The 25,627-nt window shown below is 43.3% G+C and overlaps 1 protein-coding gene across 3 annotated transcripts in view; it reads left to right on the forward strand.

Moving 5' to 3' along the window:
* Window positions 1–1,012: 1,012 nt before the first annotated feature.
* LRP1 (LDL receptor related protein 1) overlaps window positions 1,013–25,627 on the forward strand; it is a 326,669-nt gene continuing 302,054 nt past the window's right edge. For 2 of the 3 annotated variants that reach the window (XM_083486061.1, XM_083486059.1), the window contains exon 1: window positions 1,013–1,825. In XM_083486061.1, the coding sequence (XP_083342187.1) occupies window positions 1,726–1,825 (100 nt within the window). In that variant the 5' untranslated portion in view covers window positions 1,013–1,725. The remainder of the gene's footprint in view (window positions 1,826–25,627) is intronic. The other variant, XM_083486060.1, reaches the window with a different exon arrangement.

Here is a 25,627-nt window from a genome sequence, read left to right on the forward strand (position 1 = left end):
CATACATTATTTGGAAGTGGTTAAAATGTGTCACATTCTTTCACTGGAGGAAGATAAATTGGCTGCACTGTAATTTAATCATTCCTTCACAGCACAGTAAAAAATCCTGGGAACTGTAGTTTACCTCTCATAAAGCTACAATTCCCAGCACGGTAACAAATTACAGCTCCCAGGTGCATGGTGTGTAGCTGTTTAAGATGGAGCTCTGGCACTTTCAAAGGGAGCTATCCATTAGGAGGGCGCTCTTGCAAAGGAACACCTTTCGAGAGGCAGAGACAATAGAGTACCGGCAGTGTTTATTTACCGAAGCAACCTCCCACTGTCTCAGAAATGGGCACCTCGGATGCCTCACAGAAGGTCTCTTCCTCTGTAGTCCTTTGGCCACATTTGCTTCAAGGGTTTGGCTGAGAATTGAAATTGCATGCACGTGCCTTCTTGTTGCCAGAAGTGGCCTCCTGCAACGAGGACTTTTGCACCCGTCCATCCCTTTGTGTCAGGGAGGCTGCGATGGGGCGAGATTGGGCTAAAAAGCGTAGCTTCCTCAACCCAAGACACGCAGGCAGGTATCCTGCTTTGAAACGTGCGAGTGGGCGGGAGGAGGGGCTGCATCCCCGCGAGCGGGCAGCCATTCATTGCCAGAAGGATCTGGCGGGCTGCGATGCATGTCCGCCTTTGTGCTCCTGCCGTTCAGACGCGCAGCATTTCCGCGCCCGGAGCACCTTTGCTCCTTCAAGTAAACTCGAGGCCGCCCTTGGGGCATCCTTTGCAAGAAGGCTTCGTCCCCACGTGCATCCTCCAGCCCCCTTCTGCTTCCGCTGCCCCTCGCCAGAGGATGATGGCTGCTCTGGGGATTAGCAAAGGAAGCAGGAGAGTCGGCAGCCCCCGTTTCTCCCGTTCCAGGAGCAAGCACTGGGAAGCGCATGCGCCTCCGGGCCGCTGCCGCGTAGTCCCCGCTTGCCGCCCCCCGCCCGCCCGCCTTTCCATGGGAGCCCATGACGTCAGGCGGGCCGAGGGCGGCGCGAGCTCCATCAGGCGGCGGAGGCTCCTGGTGCGCCAGGCGGGCGGGCAACGGGCAGGGCTGCTTTTCCTGCGTCCGGCGGCGGCGGCAGTAGGCGCTGGAGCAGCTCGTGCATAGAGCGCAAGCGGGGCGCCCCCGGTCTTCAGTGCGTGCATCCTCCCTCCCGCACCACCCAGGAGGGGCTCGGAAGCGGGGAAGAAGCTGCCGCTCTCCGTTCGCCTCTGGATCCAGAAGGACCCCTCTTTCCCCCTCCTTTCTTCTCGCCCGCCCGCTCATTCCTGCCTCTTTCCCTCCATGCATCATTCCTGGGAGCCTCCGATGGTCGTTGCCATTACCTTGCCTCGCGTCTAGTGCACCGGGGGCGGTGGGTTGCCGATTGCCCCCTCCTCCTCCTCCTTTTTCCTGCATGCAAGCTCCCTTTCTTGCCAAGGAGGGCTGAACCCCCTCCTCTCTCCCCTCCCCAGCCTTTGCCGCTGCTGGGCTCTCCCATCTCCTGGGCTGGGAGGGAGAGAGGAGGAGGGAGAGGGGCTTTTCCTTGCGACCCCCCCCCCGCTCTTCCTTCGGTGGATGTGGAAAGAATTGAAGACCCCTGGAAAGGCAGGGTGAAGAAGGAGACCCAAGAAGAAAAGAAAGCGGTTATAGCTGCGAGTCTTCTGTGGACTGTCTAGAGCGCTGATCTTCTTTTTTAATATATTTTTTGCACAAGCATGCTGGCCCACAGGCTAGAAGTGATGATGGGGCCCTTGCTGCTTTTGCTAGGATTTTTGCACATACTCGTAGGTTTCGCCCCTATTTTTGCCCTTGAAGGTGAGTTTAAAACCTTTTCTCCCTCCTTTACCTCTTTTCCATGCCTTCTGTCTTCTCTTGAGTTCTGTTTATATGAATGAATGCCAGACCTTATTGCGTTGTCTGCTTGCAGTTATCTTCCTCAGTATAAACAATAACAGCCTCCCCCCTTTTTGCAGTAAGGGTAGCGCTTCCCAAAACGGCAAGGGGTGGGTGGCTGGGTGGGTGGGTGGGGGGGAGATCGTTGCTCGTAAGAAATCAGCATATTGTTTGCAGTTTAGAACAAAGGTGCATTTTTTAAAAAGCAGGGGCTGTGTGGAAGGGGGTGTTGCATATTTGGCATTCATCACTAGCCTAGCCTGCCCCCCACCCTCAATGCCTGCAAAATTCTGCCTGTTGTATGTATTACTTTTCAGGAGACAATGGATGTCTGTGCATGAATATATATGCTAATACAGGGATTGGAGTTTTGTATTATTTTTAAGGGGGTTGTGGTGGGACCAGGCTATAGAATTAAGACCCGCTTCTGTGAGATATATTTCTTAATGAATTCACTTCACAGTGTTGAATGGAGGTAACACAGGAATGTCACCACACACACACACACACACACACAGCCAGTGTGCAGCGTTAAAACACAACTGGAGCAAAGCTGTGCTCAATAGAGTCATGTTTTCTCCAGATCCTCACATTCACTAGTTGTCTTTTTCCAAAACCTGCACCTCCTAGTTTTACTGGCACATCCAGACCAGGGAATGCCAAGTAGTGGAAGTAGTTGCTTCATATTGAAGTCTTCTTCCATTTCTTTTCCTGTTTCAGTAAATAAATCATTTGCTCTGAGGTTTGCAGTGCCTCTGCGTTTCCTTCAGCCTCTTCTGCTCCATTGTCATCTTAGGATATTTTCGCTTAAAGATCCTACCTCTGCTGGCAAGAGAGCTATAAAATGGGGAGTTGAAAATCCATCTGTGAAATGACACTGTGCTGTGTGTGTAAATGACAAATCGGTCAAGTATTCATATTTAATTGACTGTCCTGAAGATGTAGCTGAATGCCCTCTGATACAGTCGGTTAAACTGGAGACATCCAGGCAATTTAAATGTGATGGAATCTTGGCTGTAAAAAGCATCTGCTAAATCAGTCTTCCCTGCCACCCCCACTCCCCTCAATTCCCCTCCAAAGCCAAAAGGAGGAGAGGCTGCACTGCGCCCTGAGTGCATGACATAGCAGATACTGAAGACAACAAGGCAGAGTTGAGAGCGGTACCATGTTCTCAAGCCAGTTTGGAAGAACAAAAAAAAACCAAGGACGGGGTGCTTTCCCCTGGGGGATCAGGGCAGGAAGACAGGAAGGTGGTGCTTGGGGAGTGGCTAGTTAGTTGCAAAAAAAGAAAAAGCCGTGGATCACCAATGTGGCTTAGGAATGTGCTTATTTACTCTGCTGACATGGGGAATTTAAGCATGATGGGACAGAGAAGAGGCAAAGAGGCTGCCTGCCATGCTTTTAGTTGAAGTGGTAGCTGCAAACTGGAGGTTTCTGTGGCTTCATCTCCCCCCCAGCAAAAAATGATGACAGATAACGAATTAACTTAGCTTTGCCAACCCCAAACCCTCTGCATCACATTTTTCACATATTATTCGTGTGTGTGTGTGTGAGAGAGAGATTGTCGTTCTTGAAGGGGTTGGCATGACATTAGTTTCTTTTTTTTAAGCCTTCCTTCAAAATAGACTTGTTTTCTGGGATTTCTCACTAAGTTCTGTTGTGCAAGTCATAACTTTGGGTCTTTGGGGCTCTGGGTTTTTTTTTTGGGGGGGGGGTGTTGAGAGTTCCATTTTGGGGCCCTTCGGCTGCTACATTTAAAATGCGTGTGCCATGCTGGTGGTCTTCTCTGTACTGTTTACATGTAACATTTTGAAGTCATTTTGTGGTTTAGACTCCCTAGATGTTATTCATGGCTATCTCTTCACTGAAGAGGAATTAGTGACTTCTGTAATGTGTAGGCACTGTGGACCAGTGGTTAGACACAACCGTTGGCACAACTAATGACAAACTTCAGTGCATCTTGTGACTGAGCCATAATTGAGCAATCTGTCATTACTGCGTAGATTCAGAACTAAGCAGTTTCTCCTTTGCAGTTCTCCATTTTGACAAGTCTCTCTGGATGGCATCCACTTTCTGGGCTTGATTTTGAACCAGGGCTAATGAAAAGCAGCTTAGCCCTGGAACTAGCCCCCCCTCCCTCGCCACTCTGGTGCAGGCCTGCAACATCCAAAGTAATAAGTGCTCCTTTGAGCATGTGCAGAGTGTGCTAGTTCCCTCTGAGTAAGTAGCTGATACAGAGGGATTTTGAGAAATACCTGCTAGGAGTAGGATTCTGTACATGCTTGAGTTTTTTTGAGTAAGCACTGCATTAACCTAACACCCCCCTCCCTCCCATTTTGCAGGACGGCTTTTCAAATAATGTAACTACCACATTGGAACCTGCCTCCCCCAATCCTGAGCATGCCTCTTTGTTTGTTTGGACAGCTAGCATCTCTTTTGTACTTCTGATTCTACACGCCTTCAGACCTTTCTAGTCCAGTCCTAACTCACCTCCAGTGTGGACATTTGCATTGCAGTCACTTACAGATCTCACCCATCATGACTCTCTTTAGTTTTCTGGACTTTGTGTCTCCCTTTAGTCACTGGGGGGTCCAGTAGTTTACTGGTGTACCATTTTTCAGTTGTCTGTTTGCTTGGCTGTTTAGAAGCTGGGGATAAGTAGACTAAGTCATACTCTCAGTGGTCCCATTGAGATCAGTGGGTTTAAGTTACTCAAGTCTGTGGATTTTGACAGTGCACAAAATACCCCAGGCGTGTTTTGCAACTGGTGCGGGTCCAGTTGTGACCACATGGAGATCTCTGGATGCCAGGTTGGTGAATGACATCTCCATGTGGCTGGCCCCTCCAGCAGGTAAGGAGAAGAGCTTATTTATTGCATTTATATCCCACCTTTTTCTCCAAGGAGTACATGGTTCACCTCCCTCCTCAGTTAATCCCTACAACGACCCTGTGAGGTAGGTTCAGAGACTGTGACTGGCCCAGGGTCACCCAGTGAGCTTCATGGCTGAGGGGGGATTTGAACCCTGGCCTTCCAGGTCATAGTCCAACACTCTTAACCACTACACCACCCTGGCTTCCTAGAGTACTTCTGCTATGGAACAGCTATATAAATTAGGTAAATAAATATGGGGAAAGCAAAATGTCACTTAGAGAAGGCTTTGGAATATTTTCCTTGAAGCTTGAATTTGTTTTATCCTGGATTATTTTATTTGATGTTTTAATGTGTTGTAAACTGCTTTGAGATTTTTTCTTCAAAATATAAAGCGGTATTGAAATGATGATCATGATAAATAAAGCTCCTTGCAAAAAATAAAATAAAAAGGCATCTAGACATTCTGTTGTGGCGAACGTAACGCAGGTTCAAGGTGCCGTTTGGTGATTAGCTTGTATATCTTGAGTTCCTAACAATTGATTTTGGTGGATCTACTCAGACCAACATTGGGTATCACCTTCTGTGCAGTTTATTTCTGTGGCTGTGTAATGCTGGATATAGAATTGCTGGTTCTCTTAATGCACGTGGAACATCTGCATCAGAATAAAGCAGAGCTTCCTGTAGCCAGACACAAAATATGTCCCAATTATAGAGGGTGAACCTCAATTGAGATGGTCTGGAGTATAATGGGCAGCCACTGTGTGTCACAGGTGCGATAGGAAGCTGGGGTGGGGAGCAGTGTTATGACTGCCTGGATAGGAGCAGAAGAGCCTGTAGATGTGATAGACAGGAAGTATTCAGGGTGAAACTGACTGAGGGCTCATCCTTTGTGCTGCATTTCTAGCCACAGACCTGGGCTTTAAAGCTCCATGTCTGAGTGGATTTTGTTTTTATTCTGGCACTTTCCCCGGGGAAACCTTCATTTTACCACTCAGTTGGAGCCTCTGGCAATCTGGTTTTCCATGGATTGCCATTTGCTCCGATTCAGTGGTAAAACATGGTTTTTCCCGGGGAAAGTGCCAGGACAAAAACGAAAACTCAGACATGGAGCTTTAAAGTGCAGACCAGTACCTGGAAAGCAGTGTGCGAAACTGAGCCCTCAGTTGCAGAGAACATGCTTAACATTCAGAAGATCCCAAGTTTAGTTGCTGGTGTCTCCAGTTAAAAGGAGTCGGATAGCAGGCATTGGTAAAGACCCGTCACCACAGGCAACCCTGTGGAGTCATTGGCAGCCAAAGCAGATGACATTACTGGGTAAGGTGGACCAATAACCTGCCTTGCCCTGGCCTACAGACCTGGTTACAGCATAAAAGTTGTACCCTGTACCCTGACTTACCTTTCTCATTCTGTGCAGCTGCTGCCTTCTTTCCAGATCCCCAAAGACACACGCCTCCATTGTCTCCCAAGACAGACAGATGCCAACAACAGCAACAATACTAAATGTAGCACCACCCCAAGGCACAGACTGGCCAGCTGCATATGTTCTGTAGGGTACACCAGAGTAGCACCATTTCATTATTTGGATTCAACCTGTGGCACACACTCCCTATACAGATCAGCTTTTATTGGTGCAGAGTTTTAGTCAGTGGTAGTACATATGAAAAACAAAATATGGGTGGGCAACCAAAACTTTTCAGAGAGATTTGGCTAGGAGATGTTTGGTGGAACTAGAACCTACTTTGTAAAGTATGGCAACCAACCTCACAACAAAAGTTCAGCAGGCTGAAGTTTCAGTGGCTGTGCCGTTGGAAAGCTCCACCCATGTGGTGCTACGGATAAGGAGTATAGTTCAGGAGGAACTCCTCGTGTTGAAACCAGTGTGGGAATGCTCCAAGCCCTTTTGTTTCTGTGTAGTTTATATAGGAGGAAAAACATTAGACACCTTCTAAGATAATGTGCAAGAGAGGAATACCTTTGTAGGGGAAGCTAATTTGCCTTCCCTTCAGCTGATTTGAAAAACCATTACTGCTTTTTTTGTTTGTGGATTTTTTAAAAAATGTGGCACGTTGTAAGGAGATACCTTGCACTTTCTCAGATCAGCTGTTCATCCTGTCTGATGTTGCCTACCCTAGTAGACAGCAGCTGTGCAAGAAGGTCTTTCCCCATTCTGATACTTGAGACCCTTTAACAGGGACTGAACCGGGGATTTCATGTATGCAAAGCACGTGCTCTACTTCTGAGCTCTTGCCCTCCTCCCCACCCCACATGTTATCCCCTTTGAAATTAGGTTGGTGCTTTCCATTGGCTTGTAGAATCTTGAAAGCGAGCAGCTAATAGCTTTCATTTCTCCCTTTCTGGCTCAGCTTTTATAATTGCCTTGTAGCCCATTCCTAAATTAAGCTCTGCCAGCATACAAATGCTTAGGATAGATCTACCACCAGTTGTGCAAGCACTGTGTCACAAGACACAACAGTGTGCTATTGTCACTCAGGCATTATGCTGGCACCACTGGAGCAATTAGCAAAAGCGGTTTAATGCCTGCACCATTTCTTCAGACATTTGTTGCAGAAACCTTTTTTTAAAAATGCAGTTTGAGATAGTCACAATTCAATTGTGAATGTCAGAATCTCACAATTCTGCCTTTTCACCAAGCCTTCGAAATCTGTAAGACTAATCCTTAGCCCATTTAGTTCAGCGGGATATACTTCTGAGTCAGTGCTCTTAGAATTTTGCCACATTATTGTTTAGGTATAACCCTAAGGGTATCAGTTGCATGTGAGTTACAATCCCAACATGGGAGTGACCATAGCTCAGTGGTAGAGCATCTTCTTTACATGCTCAGGTAGTCCTAGGGTTGATCCCTACCATCTCCAGTTAGGTGCCAGGTGATGTGAGGGCTCTGTAGAGCTGCTGTCAGTCGGATGGACCAATGGTTTGACTTGGTACACTTGTCAGGGAGCTGTGATGGGGCTGTGGTTGGCTCCTGAGTGTACAATTAGTGTCGAACCCTCATTTGCCTCTGTGCAATTATTATGTGAAGTGGCCTTACAAGAGTATCTGATCTTGAGTCTTTTTCTGTGGTAATTATCCTCACATGGGTTTTATTTTGCATTGAACCCTTGAGTCTTTGTTTGCAGGCTGATTTATTTGTTGAACTATGGATTGCAAGCCCTTGTTTTCTGCTCTGTGGTCTTTATTGCTACGGGCTCAAAAATGGAATTGCCCTTGAGTGGAAGCCAGTAGGGAACGGGCCTTCTGAGAGCATTCTGGTCTGCTTTACTTTCTCCTGCTCTCTTTTTCTTTAGCTGAAGCATTGTAAACTAGTCTGGCTGCTGACTGCAACGGCTGCCGCCCAAACTCTTATATAACATGGGTGGGTAGGTGTGTGTGTGTGGTGGATTATTATATATGTGAGCTGAGCGATGTTATGGAGTGCTGCATGTTAGTACTTGTAAGTCTTCTGTGACCCTGTCTCTGTGTTGTATGATGCTGTAGCCTTGGCCAAAGGGGCACTGGGAGGTGGGCCTAGTGAACCAAAGCTCTCACCCTGGTTGGCTGTATGCAGGGGCATTTAAACATACATAGTGGCAGGTAACTAGCAGCCTGGAGATTCAAGCCAGGCCCCAAAGCCTTTCTATCTGGGCCCTAGCAGAGGTCTTGTTCCCCAGGACACCCCTCTCCCCCTGCCACTCTCACCTGTGCTTTTTAGGCACCACAGTAGTCTGGTTTACACAGATAGCAGAAGCGGTGAGACATTTGTTTCTGTACTGTACCACTTGAGGCCACAAGTGGAGGAGTTCAATGACTTAATACTCCACATAATCAAACAAACACACTTCTTGCACATAGAAACCTGATTTCAGATCAGAGGGTTCTTGCCTCACTTTTTAACGTGTGGTAGGTGTTCTTTCTTTCTCTTTCTTTCTTTCTTTCTTTCTTTCTTTCTTTCTTTTGTGTTCAAACATGCTGTTTCCACCACAATCAGTAATGTAATCTGGGAACAGTAATGTAATCTGGGTACCTCACTCTTCATTGTTGTATCTACAAGATATGCTCTAGTCCAGGGGTAGTCAACCTTTTTATACCTACCGCCCACTAATGCATCTTTCTTGATGGTAAAATTTCCTTACTGTCCGCCGGTGCTCAATGGAAGGAGGATTCAGCTTGTGCCATAGAACCCCCTCCCACCCACCCAGAATCCTGAAACGCCCACTGGTGGGCGGGAGGGACCAGGTTGACAACCCCTGGACTAGACTGTCAGAATTTATTTAATAAAATTGTATCTCGCCCTTCCACCAAGGAATTCAGGGCAACTTACATTGTTTCCTCCATTGGTCCTCTCAACAACCCTGTGAGGTTGTCCAGGCTGAGAGGGAGAGAGAGAGGTGTCTGTCACAGTGAGCTTCATGGCCAAGTGAGGATCTGAATTCTGATCTCCCTAGTTATTGTCCAAGACAAATTCTCTCTTGCTGCCCAGTATTTACTCTCTCACATGCATGAAGCGTTTGAAGTTTTTCGTTTTTCTACTTTCAAGCATTATATAAAATTTATGAAATGAAATAAAATAAAGGGTTGGTAGCGGTGGGAGATAGAGCTTCAGTTGCAGGTTGTGGGGTGGGAAAAAGAGCAAAGGGCCATTTGCCTGTGTCACAGCTCCTGCAAGAGTGAGTCTGTGAGTGGACCCAAGCTTCCTACGCCGAGCTCAGGTCAAATTTTCCCTTTCTCCCATTTCTTAAACATGCCCTTCTTAACTCTCAGCTCCTTATGCAGCCATACCGGTTTCCTTAGATGCTTCCCACTTTTCTTTCTTGTTGGTACTGTCTGCATTTGGTCCTTCAATATTTCTCCTTTGAGAATCTCCCATCCTCATTGCGTATTTCTAACCATGAGATCACACTCAGTAGTTCCTTCAGCTTTTTGAAATTGGTTGTCTTAAAGTCCAGAGTGTGTGTCCAACTACACTCAGCTTTCCCTTTCCTCTATATCATGAAACCCAGGAGGACATGATAATCTCCCAATTTTCTGAGTACTTGTTGATCAGTTCTTCCCTGATGGTGAGGACCAGATCCAAGATAGATGATCCCCTTGTTGCTTCTTCCACCTTCTGGGAAAAGAAAGTGTCAGTGAGGCAACAGAGGAATTTGTCGGACCTTACATTCTTGGCAGAGTTTGAGTTCCAACAGATATTGGAGAAATTGAAGCTTCCCATGACTACTATATCTCTCCTTTTTGAATGTTTGGCAATCTGCTCTAGGAAAGCATCACCCAAGTCTTCAGCCTGGCTTGGCAGTCTTTAGCAGACCCCCACAGTAAAGTCTCTGTTTTTCTCTTTCCTACATTTTTTACCCATATACTTTCAATCTGCTTTCCATGGTCCAGGTCATGAAACCTTGAAACTTGACATTTTCTCCCAATCATGTTTTGGGAATAACTGTAACAGGCTTGCAAATAAAACAATGTTAGATGGGCAGACTCTTGTGAGGCATCCATTATACCTCTGAGTACCAGAGATGGTAATCTCAGGGGGGCAGAGTGATGCTGTGCTCATGTTCTGCTTGTGGATATCCTGCCATCATTTGGTTGGCCACTGTGAGAACAGGATGTTGAACTAGATGGGCCATTGGCCTAATCCAGCTAAATACAGTTGCCATGTGAAATATATATGCCAGGCTAGATTAGTTGTTGTGTGACTCCCATCATTTTAGCATTCAGACTTCAGCAAGCTTTACTAGGATGGGAAGAGGTATAAACGTTGATGCAAATTCACAACACCTCTTTAAAGGATAACTTGTCTAGCTTGTAGAATGCTATTATGGACTGAATGCCTTAAAACACCCACCCACCCACCCTGTGTTTTATATTGTTATTTCTGAAGTGTATCATTAATTAATAAGAGTTGTTGACAGAATACACCCACTGGGGGAAAATATTTAGTGTTTATCCATGTGAGCTACCAATTCCAAGATTTTGACAACTACAGCCGAACTATAGTAGATGTTTATACCTGTACAGAAGGTAGGAAGAGAGACAGGAAGAATACTAGAGATCAGAAACAGTCTTATTCTTTCTGGAGAAGTGCCTCCCTATTGTCCTTTTCCTATGCCATATCTGAAAAAGATATTTTCATGACAGAGGCCCAGACTGCAAATGTTGTACCCTTCGGAGGGAAATATTTAATAAGAAACTAAACAACTGATCACTTCATAGAATCATAGAGTTGGAAGGAACCTTGGAAATCATCTGATTCAATCCCTTGCTCAATGACAGGAATCTTTCAACTGCAGCTTCCCTGACAGATAACTTTGCTTAAGTACCTCCAGCAAAAGGGAGTTCTCTCCCCCCCCCACCTCCCCCACGGCAGTCTGTTCCTCTGTGAAAACTGCTATTACCACTTGGAGGTGTCTCCTAATCCAGCCTTCGCCAACCTGGTGCCTTCCAGCTGTTTTGGACTACAGGTGTTTTAGTCCAAAACGGCTAGACAGCACCAGGTTGGCCAATACTGTTGGCCAATATCTGGCCAAAACCTCCCACTTGGATTTTCTATCCATTCTTCTAGTCCTGTCTTCTGGAGCAACAGAGGAACAAGTCTTCAGATATTTGAAGCCTACTATCGTATCTCTTTTTAATCTTCTCCAGGCTACAATATACCCACCTGCCTTCTAGTGGTACCCCCAAGTCTGCCTCCCCAGGCTGATTACCTCATGCTGCCTAGTTGTAGGGTGTACCTGTACATGATCTCTTTAAATCGTAATCATAAAAATAGGGGGGGGGGAATCAAAGAAGACCCTGGAATATCCATGGGGGTGTGGCCTTGCATAGTTGCATGGGGAAATGTACATCTGAGTATGTCCAGGGCACCAATATGCCATCTATTTTCTCTGTGATGCTTTGGCAAGGAAAAATGTCTTTTGATAGTGCAAACATCCTCTGTAATCCTCTGCAGAAACAGCCCTCTACATTGTATTCACATGTTGTGGGATACAGTTTGAATGCAACGATATGTTCATTGTGTGACAATCCCGCAAGAGTGAAAGTTAGTGTGGCTGTATATATCTGCAGAATGTTGACACAGGAAAGAAACCAGGCAAATAATTAAAAAGGGTGGTAGTAACATGCCCTGCTTCGCTCTGCTCTTGGAAATCCTGGAAGGCTCCTAGGCTTTGGTGTAATCTGCTGAACTCTAATGCTTCCCTAGCCTTGGGGAATATTTGCACTGTAAACATATATATCAACCTTATGTCATTCTAATCCCCACTGTTTCCTCCAGGTAATCCAGAAGATTGCTGGTTGGGTGAAGATGCTGAATATTCTATATAATTGACTTTCCTCCCCGAATAATAACAATAACAATAATATTGTATATGCTGCTTACTACAAAAAGCATCTCAAAATGACGTACATTTTTTAAAAAAACGCATACAAGTATCAATTTTAAAAATACATTAATAACTTGAAAGTGCTCATCCTGCAATAACATAAAAAGGGCACATCCTACCCCTTCCAACTAAAATATAAACACAAATTGGGAGTAAAGTGCCTGGATGAATAGGAATGTCTTCACCCTGTCCCTGAAAGTTTATAGTGATGTCAATAGGCTCATCTCTCTGGGGAGAGCATTCCACATTTGGGAAGCCACCCCTGAGAAGTCCTGGTTTCATGTTGATGTCCTCTGTAGCACCATCAGTTTATGGGGTTCCCTGGGAAGAACCAGTTTTAAGTTTGTAGTTCAGTCTGTAAGAGCTCCTGGTGCATTTTGTTGCTCTGCTCTTGCTTGCTTCAGTGCAACCCCCCCCCCCATGAAATCTTTCACTAATTGAAAGCCGTCCTTCTTTCCCTTTTCACTCATTGCAAAAGGCTGCTGGATTCCTGTGCTGCCTTAGATTCTCTTGAAGTAGGGTGAGCTGGGGTAGATCCAGTAGGCAAGCAGAGAGATTTCTCTCTCATGGAACAAAGGCCTCTTTTCTCATATAACAAAAATCAAATTGCCTTGAGAACATAAGAAGAGCCCTGCTTTCTCCCTAAGATGGCTGTTCTCTCTCTCACTCTCTTGCTCTTGGTTTGTGTGTGTCTGGAGTAAAAATTCCATCATATGCTGCACACACTTTTGCACTCTAGCTTGTTACAGCCCAGACAGGTTTATTGTGTTGACTACTTTGTTCAGGAGCTCTGGAGAACTATGTTGGTAGAAGTCCATCCTGGACTTGAACCCATCATCTCCTGAATCAGCCATCCATTGCCTCAACAATCACTACGTTCATCCTGCCAATTGAGATGCCTGTCCCAAGCTAATTGCATTGTGTGCTGTCAAAGGAACAGAACAACTTGTCCAAGGAAAAAGAAAAAGACTCTCATGAGCAAATGGTTGTAAAAACTGAGTTCTTCCTCATCCCTGTCCTCTTTTGGGAGGACATTAAATTTCACCATTTCCCCCCTGACATTTGAGCAATAGCATTTTCATCACAGGAGGGGTTTGCAAAAACGTCTGAATTGCTTGCCATTTGCGTGTTTACCAGATGGAGATAAAGATTCCTGAACATTAGGGAGGTATTTCAATTGTTATATTGCAAGGGGGAAGGACATTTTTTGGTGAAATGCTGGCTGTATACTGAGGTGACTCAGTCCTCACACAATCAGACCTCCTGCCCCATTGTCTTTTTGGAGGTCCAGTAGAAGTCCTTTGCAATGTTATCATCCATTCCAACTTTTTATCACCAGAATACTTGGAGCAGAGTTTCCCTCTTGCGCAGAAACATTGTCCCCTAATCTCAGTTGGGCCCCAGTAAACTAGTGAAATCAAAGGAGGCTAAGAGATTGATTATGGCAGGGGGTCCCCAACTTTTCCTAACCAGAGAGCACATATGGAAGTTTAAGAGACTGGTGAAATTTAAGAGGCTGGTTTAAGAGACCATTTTACAGAAAGAAAAATTGGTGATGCCCACCCTTCACAGCAACACACCTTCACATACCCTGAAACAAGTAATATACAGTTAACAACAACAAAAAGGTAGACCACAGCATCCCACTCACTCACCAGAAAATTATGATTGTTACCAAAGTTTGTTTCCTTCCACCTGGTTGATGAACTACTAATGCGAAATAGAAGTGTGCAAGTCAGGGGAGCCAAACTTTTAAGGCACATTTAGGCTTCCCATATGTCGGGAAAATTCCTGACATGTCCTGGTTTTTGGGTGTAAAAATGGTGTTGGAGGAATTTTGTCAAATTGGCAAAATGTCAGGAAAAACCCGGATGTATGGCAACGCAATGGAAAAAGCAGCGGAAACAGCTCCAAAAAGCTTTAAATCACTATTTTTGGGCTCAACAATTTTGGGGTCTTCCTAAAAACAACTTTGTGGGCTCAACAACTTTATGGGTGTCAGGAAATGTACCATTTGGCAATCTTAGGCACATTAATAATAATAATAATAATAATAATAAATTATTATTTATACCCCACCCATCTGGCTGGGTTCCCCCAGCCACTCTGGATGGTTTCCAACAGAATATTAAAAACACGATAAAACACCAAACATTAAAAACTTCCCCAAACAGGGCTGCCTTCAGATGTCTTCTAAAAGTTACATAGTTGGTTATTTCCTTGATATCTGGAGGGAGGGTGTTCCACAGGACGGGTGCCACTACCGAGAAGCCCCTCTGCCTGGTTCCCTGTAACCTCACAGTGAGGGAACTGCCAGAAGGCCCTTGGATTGAGATTGAGATTTTTGAGTGAGTGCTATGGCTGCTGCTGTGTCCCTTCTCCCTTAGTTGAGCCCCTCCATCTAAGGGTGTGTGAGAAAGCACACACACTTTGCTTTTCTAAGGATTCTGAGTAAAATAATTTGAGGTTTGACTAGTACATAGAGATGAAAGAAGAAGTGAGCAGCAGCATCACACTTCAAATTTCCTTCTTCAGTTCTGTGTACCTTTCAAGGAACGAAAGGTAGCCCTCATCACCACCTCAAGTGGGCAGGGATTGTGGACGTGGGAGGCTTTGTGGGCACCATGGCAAGGCCCCAAGGGTGCCCTGTAAACTATCTTATTACACATTGATCCAGGCAGGCAAGTGAGTTGGTAGGCTGGTTGCTGGTGGGTTAGTGTCATGAAAGAATCTGGAAGCAGGATTTCTTTGAAACAGGCATGCATTGTTAGATACAAATTTCCTTGGATCTTCGAATGGGTGTTCCTCCAGAGAGTGTTCTTTCGCTAGTAACATGGCAAGTGTCCTTAAAGAAGTAGTCTTAAGACCTTTCCATCTGAGCTTGTGTTTTGTGGCTAGGTTTAAAGCAGATATGGAATTACTGTAGTTCAGTAGATTTTTATAGTTTTTTGGGGGAAGGAGGAACCACAAACCTCTGTCCTAAAGTTTTGATAACCCACAAATAGCCTCTGGTGGAGATAAATGTTTCCGGGCAAAAATAAATGCACTAAAATTAGGGTAGACAAGATGCTGCTGACAGGAAAACAGTCCTGTATTGATGAGCACAAGGGAAGTAGCTATGCTAATAAATAGCTTCCTTCTGTATCTCCCTTGTGGGAAGGAGAGTATCTGAAAAGTCACTTTCTTACAACAATATGAGAGACCAATCTGTCCACTATCCTTCTGCTGCTCACTGGTTCAAATGACATCCTGTTTATCTTAATATTTCCTGTTGGATCCTGGAGTCTCAAAAGCGTTCAGCACTTTGGGGGTAAGAAGAAGAGTGGGAAATGAAACAAGGAATTTGAAGAGTGCATGGAAATTTAAAAACTTGGTTTTCCTTTGCAAGTCTTCCCCTTTTTACTTTTAGTTGCAAAAAAAAAAAAAAAATGTGAAAGGGCCACCATTATTATTATTATTATTATTATTATTATTATTATTATTCATTTCTATACCACATGGCACTAGATTTTGATGTTACTTTTCTGTTCCAGGCCATTGCTAAATTATTAGCTACTAAATTACAGGGTGTATCACACATCATAGGAGCAACTTGAGTGAGATGTGTGTCAGGGCTTTTTCCCACTTTTTCCCAGTAGGTGTGAAGAATCTGAACTAAATGAGTCAAGAAATGACTGCTGTGGCAGAGATACTGTATTTCCCCCGTGCTCAAAATGCAATATTTGTTTTTTGGGAAAATGTGATTCTTCCCGTTTGCAAGTCAGTTGCTTTTTCACAAATTAATATATGCCTATAAGAACCTAGCCTGTGTACTTATAAATATTTACATTAATCATTTGTTGAATGGCTTGCCAACAATATAAAAAGTATGAATATAAATTAAGTTTTAGTAACAAGATTTCCCTTTCTGGTTGCTTAGAGGCGGTTCTTAACTTGCTGCAGGCAAGTAACTAATTACAAGCCCAATTTAACCGACTTTCTTTAAAGCAGAAGTGGGCAGAATGTAGATCTGGATATGCAGCAGAACTCTGGTTGTTTTGCAGTAGATCAGCAAGAATGTCATATTCCCAGTTGATCAGCTATAGTAGCGACAAAAGTAACCCCCGCCCTACAAAATATACTTCTAAAATTTAGAAAGCTTATGCTGATCAGGAATGCATTTTCTTGTGTGTGGAATACTTGTGAGCTCCTTTCGGTTCTGGTAGCCAGAACAAAGTCCTGCTCACAGAATTCTTTAATTCTTTACTCCATCAGTAATGGATCTTGGGCTTCTAGCAGAAACCCATAGTAGGTCCAGCAAGCTGCAAGTCTGCCTATCCCTGCTTTAATGAACCTTAAGAGCCTTGCAGACTTTTAAATCAACTCCACTCTTCACCACAATGGATTTAGCATTGGCGTTAAATCATGGCTGGCTTATGTATATGAATAATCTTACATATGCAATGAGCAAGCTGTCTCTATCTCTCTTTTTAAAAATGTTTTGCGAAAATGGCAACCTTACAGTGTTGGTGAAAATTATGGCGTATGGAGTGGAAAGACAACACACCAAAATAGGAGGGATGGGGAAGTGAGGAATCTTTTTTGGCTAATGGGGAATTGCATCTGGAAGCAAATCCACAATTTGCATTTGCAGCCTAGCCAGAGTGTGTGCATGTGTCTGCTCATGTGGGTGCTAAAATGAGGAATTAAAGGATTTGTTTTAGGAACATAGGAAGCAGTGTGCGCAGCATTGTCTACACTGACTCTAGGACTGCAGACAGAAGCTACCTAGAGATGCTGGTGATTGAACGCAGGACCTTCTGCCTGCCTGAGATATGTCTCTTTCCAAATTCTTCATGTGGAAACTTTTCTAACCAGTTCTACCAGGACAGACATACAGAGTGAAGAGAATAATTGACAATTCATCCTCCTCTGAATATAAAACTGTTTTCAGGAAGGAAGGAAGGAAGGAATTGAGAATGGACAAACTTATTTTATTTCTACCCACTCCCCAAATCCTGGTTAACATTAATGTGATCTTCATTGCGTTCCCTTCGAGTAACCAGAGAGAGGCATGTCTTCTTAGCCTCATTTTGCTTCAGTTTTCTCCAGAAGCACTTCCACTGGAGTCAGAGTTGGGTGAAACATTCTCCACCCCGCCCCATCATTTTTTTAAAAAAATAAAATCGAGCACTATTTTCCAGCCTTCAAAGCTTGAGCCTTGGTGCCCTGTCATAAGCCAATACATGTTATGTATATGAATAATCTTACATATGCAATGAGCAAGCTGTCTCTATCTCTCTTTTTAAAAATGTTTTGCGAAAATGGCAACCTTACAGTGTTGGTGAAAATTATGGCGTATGGAGTGGAAAGACAACACACCAAAATAGGAGGGATGGGGAAGTGAGGAATCTTTTTTGGCTAATGGGGAATTGCATCTGGAAGCAAATCCACAATTTGCATTTGCAGCCTAGCCAGAGTGTGTGCATGTGTCTGCTCATGTGGGTGCTAAAATGAGGAATTAAAGGATTTGTTTTAGGAACATAGGAAGCAGTGTGTGCAGCATTGTCTACAGTGACTCTAGGACTGCAGACAGAAGTCTTTCCCAGTGATGCTGGGAGATGCTGGTGATTGAATGCAGGACCTTCTGCCTGCCTGAGATATGTCTCTTTCCAAATTCTTGATGTGGAAACTTTTCTAACCAGTTCCACCAGGACAGACATACAGAGTGAAGAGAATAATTGACAATTCATCCTCCTCTGAATATAAAACTGTTTTCAGGAAGGAAGGAAGGAATTGAGAATGGACAAACTTATTTTATTTCTACCCACTCCCCAAATCCTGGTTAACATTAATGTGATCTTCATTGCGTTCCCTTCGAGTAACCAGAGAGAGGCATGTCTTCTTAGCCTCATTTTGCTTCAGTGTTCTCCAGAAGCACTTCCACTGGAGTCAGAGTTGGATGAAACATTCTCCGCCCCGCCCCATCATTTTTTAAAAAAATAAAACCGAGCACTATTTTCCAGCCTTCAAAGCTTGAGCCTTGGTGCCCTGTCATAAGCCAATACATGTTACCAGCTGTGCAAAAACAGAGCTCCACCCTAACAGGAATGTGATTTTGGCTTGTCTCTCCACATGTTCTTCCCTTTCCAGCGTTCTCTTTTTTATGAAGTGTTTTCCTGTGACAAGGGATATCTCTTTCTTCTTCTTCTCTCATTTAGCTATCCTGAACTCCTTGCTTGTCTCACAGCCTGCCCTGATTTGCAAGGACAGTACAGTGGTACCTCGGGTTACATACGCTTCAGGTTACAGACTCCGCTAACCCAGAAATAGTACCTCGGGTTAAGAACATTGCTTCAGGGTGAGAACAGAAATCATGCTCCGGTGGTGCGGCAGCAGTGGGAGGCCCCATTAGCTAAAGTGGTGCTTCAGGTTAAGAACAGTTTCAGATTAAGAACGGACCTCCAGAACGAATTAAGTACTTAACCCAAGGTACCACTGTAGTAGCATTTTGGTTGCTAGAGTTCGTGCTCATTGTTACCTAGTCTGTGCCAAAGTAAAAAACAGCTATGCACGGTCACCCTACTTTCCCATTCTCCCTCAGCTTGTCACGTGGACCTGCTGTAGATGTCATCTGGTCATTGGACTGGGCAGTCTGAAGTTTCCCTATGTGTGTGCTTATCCCTGTGTGTGTATCACTGTACACTCATTCCTTCCAGGAGGTTTGCATTGTACACGAGTGACCAAGCAGTATCTTAACAGTTTTTTGAGGTTTTTTTTTACTGCTTTAGGGATCAGGCCATTCATCAAATAAGCATTGCCCAGGGTGATGATTAAAACAGATTCAAATTACTGGTGCCTCCCCAACATGCACATTTTTGCCTTAAACTTTAGTTGACAATTCCCTGTGAGTAGCATCTGTGGTTTAAAGCTGGAATGGCCAACTGCTATAGTCTGTGGAGCCACTCCATTCTCTGGAGAGTAGACTTGGAGCTGGATCCTCCGCTGAAATGGAAAACCTTCACCAACACACAGTGCAGCCAGGATGTTAATAAAATCCAAAGGGAGATAGCAACAAAATATAGATCAGGGATTGTCAGGGCATTCTATCAATCATTTGAAGTTCCTTTTTCAGTCAACAGAGTCACCTAAAAAGTCTTCCAGAATCTTCTTTCTTGGTTCAGCTCATCTGTTGGTGAATTCCCGTGTAGGAGTAAATACCTCCCCCATTCCAGTTCTGCTTAAAATATTTATTGAAGAATTAACATTACAGATTATACAACTACTGTCTTAAGGAAAATAAAGTAAAACTATGTACAGATAGTCATTCATCCTCTCTATTCTTCAGCCACTCTTCTCTCCTTCAGAGCACGTCTAATAAAGAAGTCTGTTGCTAAGGAAACCTTGTTGCTGGGAGAAAGCATGTTGCTAGGGACCAAACCATGCAGTGATCATTTCAAATTGATTTTTAGATTACACTAACATTGGATGGGGAATCTGTGGCCTTCCACATGTTGTTGGCTCATATTCCCATCATCCCTAACCACTGGCTAGACTGGCTGGAGCAGATAGGAGTTGGCATCCAACAACATCTGGAGAGTCAAGGGTTTAGCATGCCTGGTGTAGAGTATCTTGGCCTATTAAAATTCTTTACCCTTTTCATGCCTCCTTTGGTTCCGGGAGATGGGGAGGAGAGCTTGTTGCAGCTGGAGGGGGAGATGCCTGTGACTCTCCCTCCTCCACTCACCTGCCTCAGCTTCTGCCTCTGATTCTGGACTTCTCTCTGCCACACACTCTCCCAGCTCACTAAGCCCGGTTACCTCTTCAGCTTCTGACACCTCCTCTTCCTTTTCCTCTCCCTCTGATCACTTATTGTTGTTCCATGACCACTCTCAGGGCTGTGAGCCATCCTCCCCAGCTGGTTCCTCCCATCATTCCTCTGCATCCAACCAGTCCCTGGCACATCCTACCCTTTCTCAGGCAGGTGGTGAGCAGATAGCCCTACCACAGTTAAAATTGCTCCTGGAGCCAAATCTGGTGTGTAAGGTGCCTATTGGCCATCCCTCAACCTTGGGTCCTTATGTGTTCTTGCCCATTATCCCTGACCACTAGCCAGGTTGGCTAGGAATGATGTGAGTTGTAGTCTAACCAACATCTAGGGATGCGAGTTTGAGAAAGGCTGGCTTTGATCCTTTACAGCCTATCAGTCTAAAATGTGGTGGATGCCTGTTGTTTACTCTCCCAGGGTTTATCTTGTCAATTGTCACACTCTTTCCTCAGACCACCCAACCAGGCACTCTTGTCTTGGGACATGGGTGCATGCTTGCCATTCTCAGTCATGTGCCCTGTGGAAGATCCATCTGGTTGTTCATAGTAGCCCCTTCCTAGGTTGGATTGTATGCCTGAATGATGGAAATAAATGATTATTTTACAGTTTACACTGCTGAATGCCCTATTGTGTCTTCGTTTAGAAGACATAAGAACACTTGGCTACTGTAACTCAAAGACTGCTGAAACAACATAGGAACTGTGCCGACAATACCTAGTAGGCGTTCTGGGCTTGGAATGACCATCTCTGTATGTTTTATCAGGGATGGCTAACCTATGGTGTGTAATTCCCCCCTCAAGCAGTCGTCGTCCCCCCGCTTCCATTCTATGGAGGCTACCACCAAACAGTCCAGCTTCAAAACGTATCCCTGCAAACAGTAGGTTCAGATAATCAGTTCCACCTCCATTATTGCTATAACCAAAGTACTGATAATGTGGTGGTAGTAGTGACATATTCATGCAAATTTAAACCAGTTTCAATTTTAAAGCATCGTTTTAATTTCCAAAGAATTCCAGGAACCATAGAGTTTTTAAAGAAAAGTATTTTAATCACTGAAATCCCTGTCTGGGTTATGCTGACTTCCTTCTTCAGTATGGGCGTACACCCTAAGGGGTGATTTCACAGCTGTCATGTTTTGGACAAGCTCCAGGCTGAGCCCTCATTCTGCTGGATTCTCAACATTCAGTGGCTGCAGAAGTCATCGTGCCTTGGATGGTGCTGAGAAAAGGTTTTCTCGGTCCATCCTGAGACTTTCTGCAATATCATGTTCCTGCCATGCAGGCTCTGTGTGGTTCAGCCTGCTTTGCTTGCACCAGAAGAAGAAAGCACTTTGGTGTCCTTGTAGAGCATGAGAGAGAGAGATACTTCTTTTGTTTTTGACTGGTATGAATCATACTGTTTCTGTCTTGTCTAACATCTTCTCTGTGCTTGGTCTCCTCCTAGGCTGGGCATGGGGAACCTTCGGTCCTCCTTTTTTTGCTGAACTCTATTTTTTTTTTTTTTTTATAAAATTTTTATTGATTTTACATAAGTTTTTATAACAAACAGACAAACATACACAAAACGAACAAACAAACAGATATAATTTCTTAATGTTCTTTCATAAACTTCTTTTCCTCAGACTCCCCCATACCTCCCCTTTCTGCATCCTCATGTCCAAATCTTATAGCAACTTATAAATGTTTTTTCCTATCCTAATTCATCATAGTCATTTCATAATCCAATCTTGTATTACTGCAACCCTTTCTCTCCATAAGATCTCGACATTCTAAGCTTCATCAAGTTTATAATAGTCCTTAAGGTAAGTCTTAAATTTCTTCCAGTCTTCTTCCGCAGTCTCCTTTCCCTGGTCACGAATTCTGCTCGTCATTTCCGCCAATGTCATGTAGTCAATCACTTTCATCTGCCATTCTTCCAAGGTGGGTAGATCTTGTGTCTTCCAATACTTTGCGATCAATATTCTTGCTGCTGTTGTTGCATACATGAAAAAAGTTCTATCCTTTTTTGGCACCAATTGGCCGACGATGCCCAAGAGGAAGGCCTCTGGTTTCTTTAAAAAGGTATATTTAAATACCTTTTTCATTTCATTATATATCATCTCCCAGAAGGCCTTAATCTTCGGGCATGTCCACCAAAGATGATAAAAGGTACCTTCAGTTTCCTTACATTTCCAACATTTGTTATCAGGCAAATGGTAAATTTTTGCTAGCTTAACTGGGGTCATGTACCACCTATAAACCATTTTCATCAGATTTTCCTTTAGAGCACTACATGCCGTAAATTTAATACCAGTGTTCCACAACCTTTCCCAGTCAGCAGACATAATATTATGACCAATGTCCTGCGCCCACTTAATCATGGCTGATTTAACTATTTCGTCTTGTGTATTCCATTTCAGCAGCAAGTTATACATTCTTGACAGATTCTTAATATTGGGTTCTAACAATTCTGTCTCAAGTTTTGATTTTTCCACCTGGAAGCCAATTTTCCTGTCTTGTTTAAAAACCTCCATTATTTGATAGTAGTGGAGCCAATCCTGTACTTTGGGTTTTAGTTTTTCATGGCTCCTCAATTTCAATTTGTCTCCATCTTGTTCTAAAATCTCACAATACTTTGGCCATCCGACCTCCATATTGACTTTCTTGTGGGCCTTGGCCTCTAAGGGTGATAACCATCTAGGGGTTTTGTTTTCCAACAGATCTTTATATCTCATCCAAACGTTAAACAACGCTTTCCTTACAATGTGATTTTTAAAGGCACTATGCACTTTAATTTTGTCATACCATAGATATGCATGCCAACCAAATGCATTATTAAAACCTTCTAAATCCAAGATATCTGTATTCTCGAGGAGCATCCACTCTTTCAGCCAGCAGAATGCTGCTGCTTCATAGTACAATTTTAAGTCCGGCAGGGCAAATCCCCCTCTTTCTTTTGCATCTGTTAATATTTTATATTTTATTCTGGGCTTTTTGCCCTGCCAGACAAATTTCGCAATATCTTTCTGCCACCTCTTGAAACAGTCCATCTTGTCAATAATCTGCAAAGTTTGAAATAAAAATAACATTCTAGGCAATACATTCATCTTAATCACTGCAATTCGACCTAACATTGACAATCTCAAATTTGACCATATTTCTAGATCCTTTTTGATTTCTGACCAGCATTTTTCATAATTATCCTTATACAAATTCAGATTTTTAGATGTTAAGTTAACCCCTAGATATTTCACCTTCTTAACCACCATCAGACCTGTCTCTTCTTGAAACTTATTCTTCTCCATATCTGTTAGGTTTTTCCCTAAGACTTTAGTTTTTTGTTTATTCAATTTAAATCCAGCTACCTGTCCAAATTGTTGGATTATTTCCAACACTCTTTTTGTACTAGTGTTTGGCTCTTGCAAAGTCAATACAAGGTCATCTGCAAACGCTCTTAACTTATAATGTTTAGTTCCGACCTTTACACCTTTGATTTGCTGGTCCTCTCTAATCATGTTCAGCAACACCTCCAGGACCGAAATAAAAAGCAATGGGGAAATTGGGCACCCCTGTCGTGTTCCTTTTTCTATCTTAAGCTCCTCAGTTATTACATTATTTACAATCAATTTGGCTTTTTGTTCAGAATATATTGCACCCACACCATTCTCAAATCCTTGTCCTACCCCCATCCCATGAAGATTCTTTTTCATAAAACTCCACGAAATATTGTCAAAGGCTTTCTCCGCGTCCACAAATATTAGAACTGCTTTAGTATTTATATTCACCTCTAACTTTTCCAAAATGTCTATTATATTCCTAACATTGTCTGAGAGGTGTCTCTTTGGGAGAAAGCCTGCTTGGTTTCTGTGAATCTTCTCCATCAATACTCTTTTAAATCTTTTTGCTAAAATGTCTGCAAAAATTTTATAATCCACATTGAGTAACGAAATTGGGCGGTAGTTCTTCAGTTGAGTCTTTTCAGTCTCTGTCTTTGGTATGAGTGAAATATATGCTTCTTTCCACGATTCGGGTGCCTTCTTTCCCTCTAAAATCTCATTACAGACGTCCTTTAACGGTTGTATCAACCATTCCTTTAAAGACTTATAATATCTGGAGGTCAGTCCGTCTGGCCCTGGAGATTTGCCCAGTTGCATGTCCTGAATGGCACCCTCTATCTCTTGTTCTGTCACTCTCTGGTTTAGATCCACCCTGCTTTGCTGAGAGATTTTTTGTAATCCAAATTTATTAAGGAATTTATCTATGTCCTCTTCATTTTGTAATCCTTGGGAATAAAGTTTTTTAAAATAGCTCACAAAACAATTTCTTATCTCATTGGGTTTAGATATAATCTTTCCATCCACTTCTAGACTTGTAACTGTATTTAATTTCTGTCTTTTCTTAAGTTGCCATGCCAAAAGTTTACCACATTTGTCAGCAGATTCAAATGTCTTTTGTTTCATTTGCTTTATTTTCCATTCTATCTCTTGGTTCATCAATTCCATATATTGTGTTTGATAAAGCTTAATCTCCCTCAAAATCTCCTGGGATTTTGGTTTTGATCTTAATTTTTTCTCTCCTTCTTTTATCTTTTCCAGAATTTTTCCCTTTTTCTCATTCTGCTTTCTCTTCTTTATTGAATTTTGTTGAATCAAAAACCCTCGCATCACAGCTTTACTTGCATCCCAGATCACTCTTTTTTCCACATCGCCCTTTAGGTTGATTTCAAAATAGTCCTTTAAGGTTTTTTGGGCCTTCAGGTGGAACTCTCTATCTCGAAACAGGGTGTCATTCATTCTCCATCTAAACTGACCAGTTGTTGTAACTTTCATTTCCATCTTCACGGCGTTATGGTCGGAACAGGTTTTCGGGCAGATTTCTACCTTCTTGATCTTCGGAGCCATTCCACTAGTCACCCATATTTGATCGATTCTGGTCCAGGTCATCTTTGCTTGGGAGAAAAAGGTTCCCTCTCTTTCAAGAGGGTTCCTTGTTCTCCAAATGTCTATTAAGTCCATATTTTCAGTCATTTCGAAGAAAGTCTTAGGGAGTCTCCCTTCTTTAGTAAGTGTCAGTCTTTGTGTCTTGTCCATGTTTGTGGAGACCACGCCATTCATATCTCCCATGATTATCATATTATATTCCATGTAGTCCATCAGAGTTTCGTGAAGTTTTTTGAAGAATTCTGCTTTACCTTCATTTGGTGCGTAGATCCCTATTATCAAAAATTTTTCTCCTTGTATCTGTATCTCCACCGCTAAATATCTTCCTTGTTCATCTTTAAACATCATTTTTGGAGCCCATTTCTCTTTTACATAAATCACAACTCCTCTTTTTTTCACTTTATCCGACGAAATAAATTCTTGTCCCAATTTTTTATTCATAAGCAATCTCCTATGGGCTCTAGTTATATGAGTTTCCTGTAAACAAATCAAGTCCAGTTGTTCTCTGTACAAAATATGGAATACTTGTCGTCTCTTCAAAGGCATATTCATCCCATTACAATTCCAACTAAGGAATTGCAGGGCCATCTTGTTATTTTTTTTGCTGAACTCTAACTTCCATCAGCCCCAGCAAGCATGTTTCACGGAAAACATGGGTGTATTTAAATCTCTGTCCTCTGCAATATGTGTGAGCTGCTGTAGGGTGCTTGACATACCCCTCAGTCTGCAGAGACAGCATAAATTGCACATA

The sequence above is a fragment of the Podarcis liolepis genome, assembly GCF_965112155.1.
Source record: "Podarcis liolepis genome assembly, chromosome: 2".
NCBI lineage: Eukaryota > Metazoa > Chordata > Lepidosauria > Squamata > Lacertidae > Podarcis > Podarcis liolepis.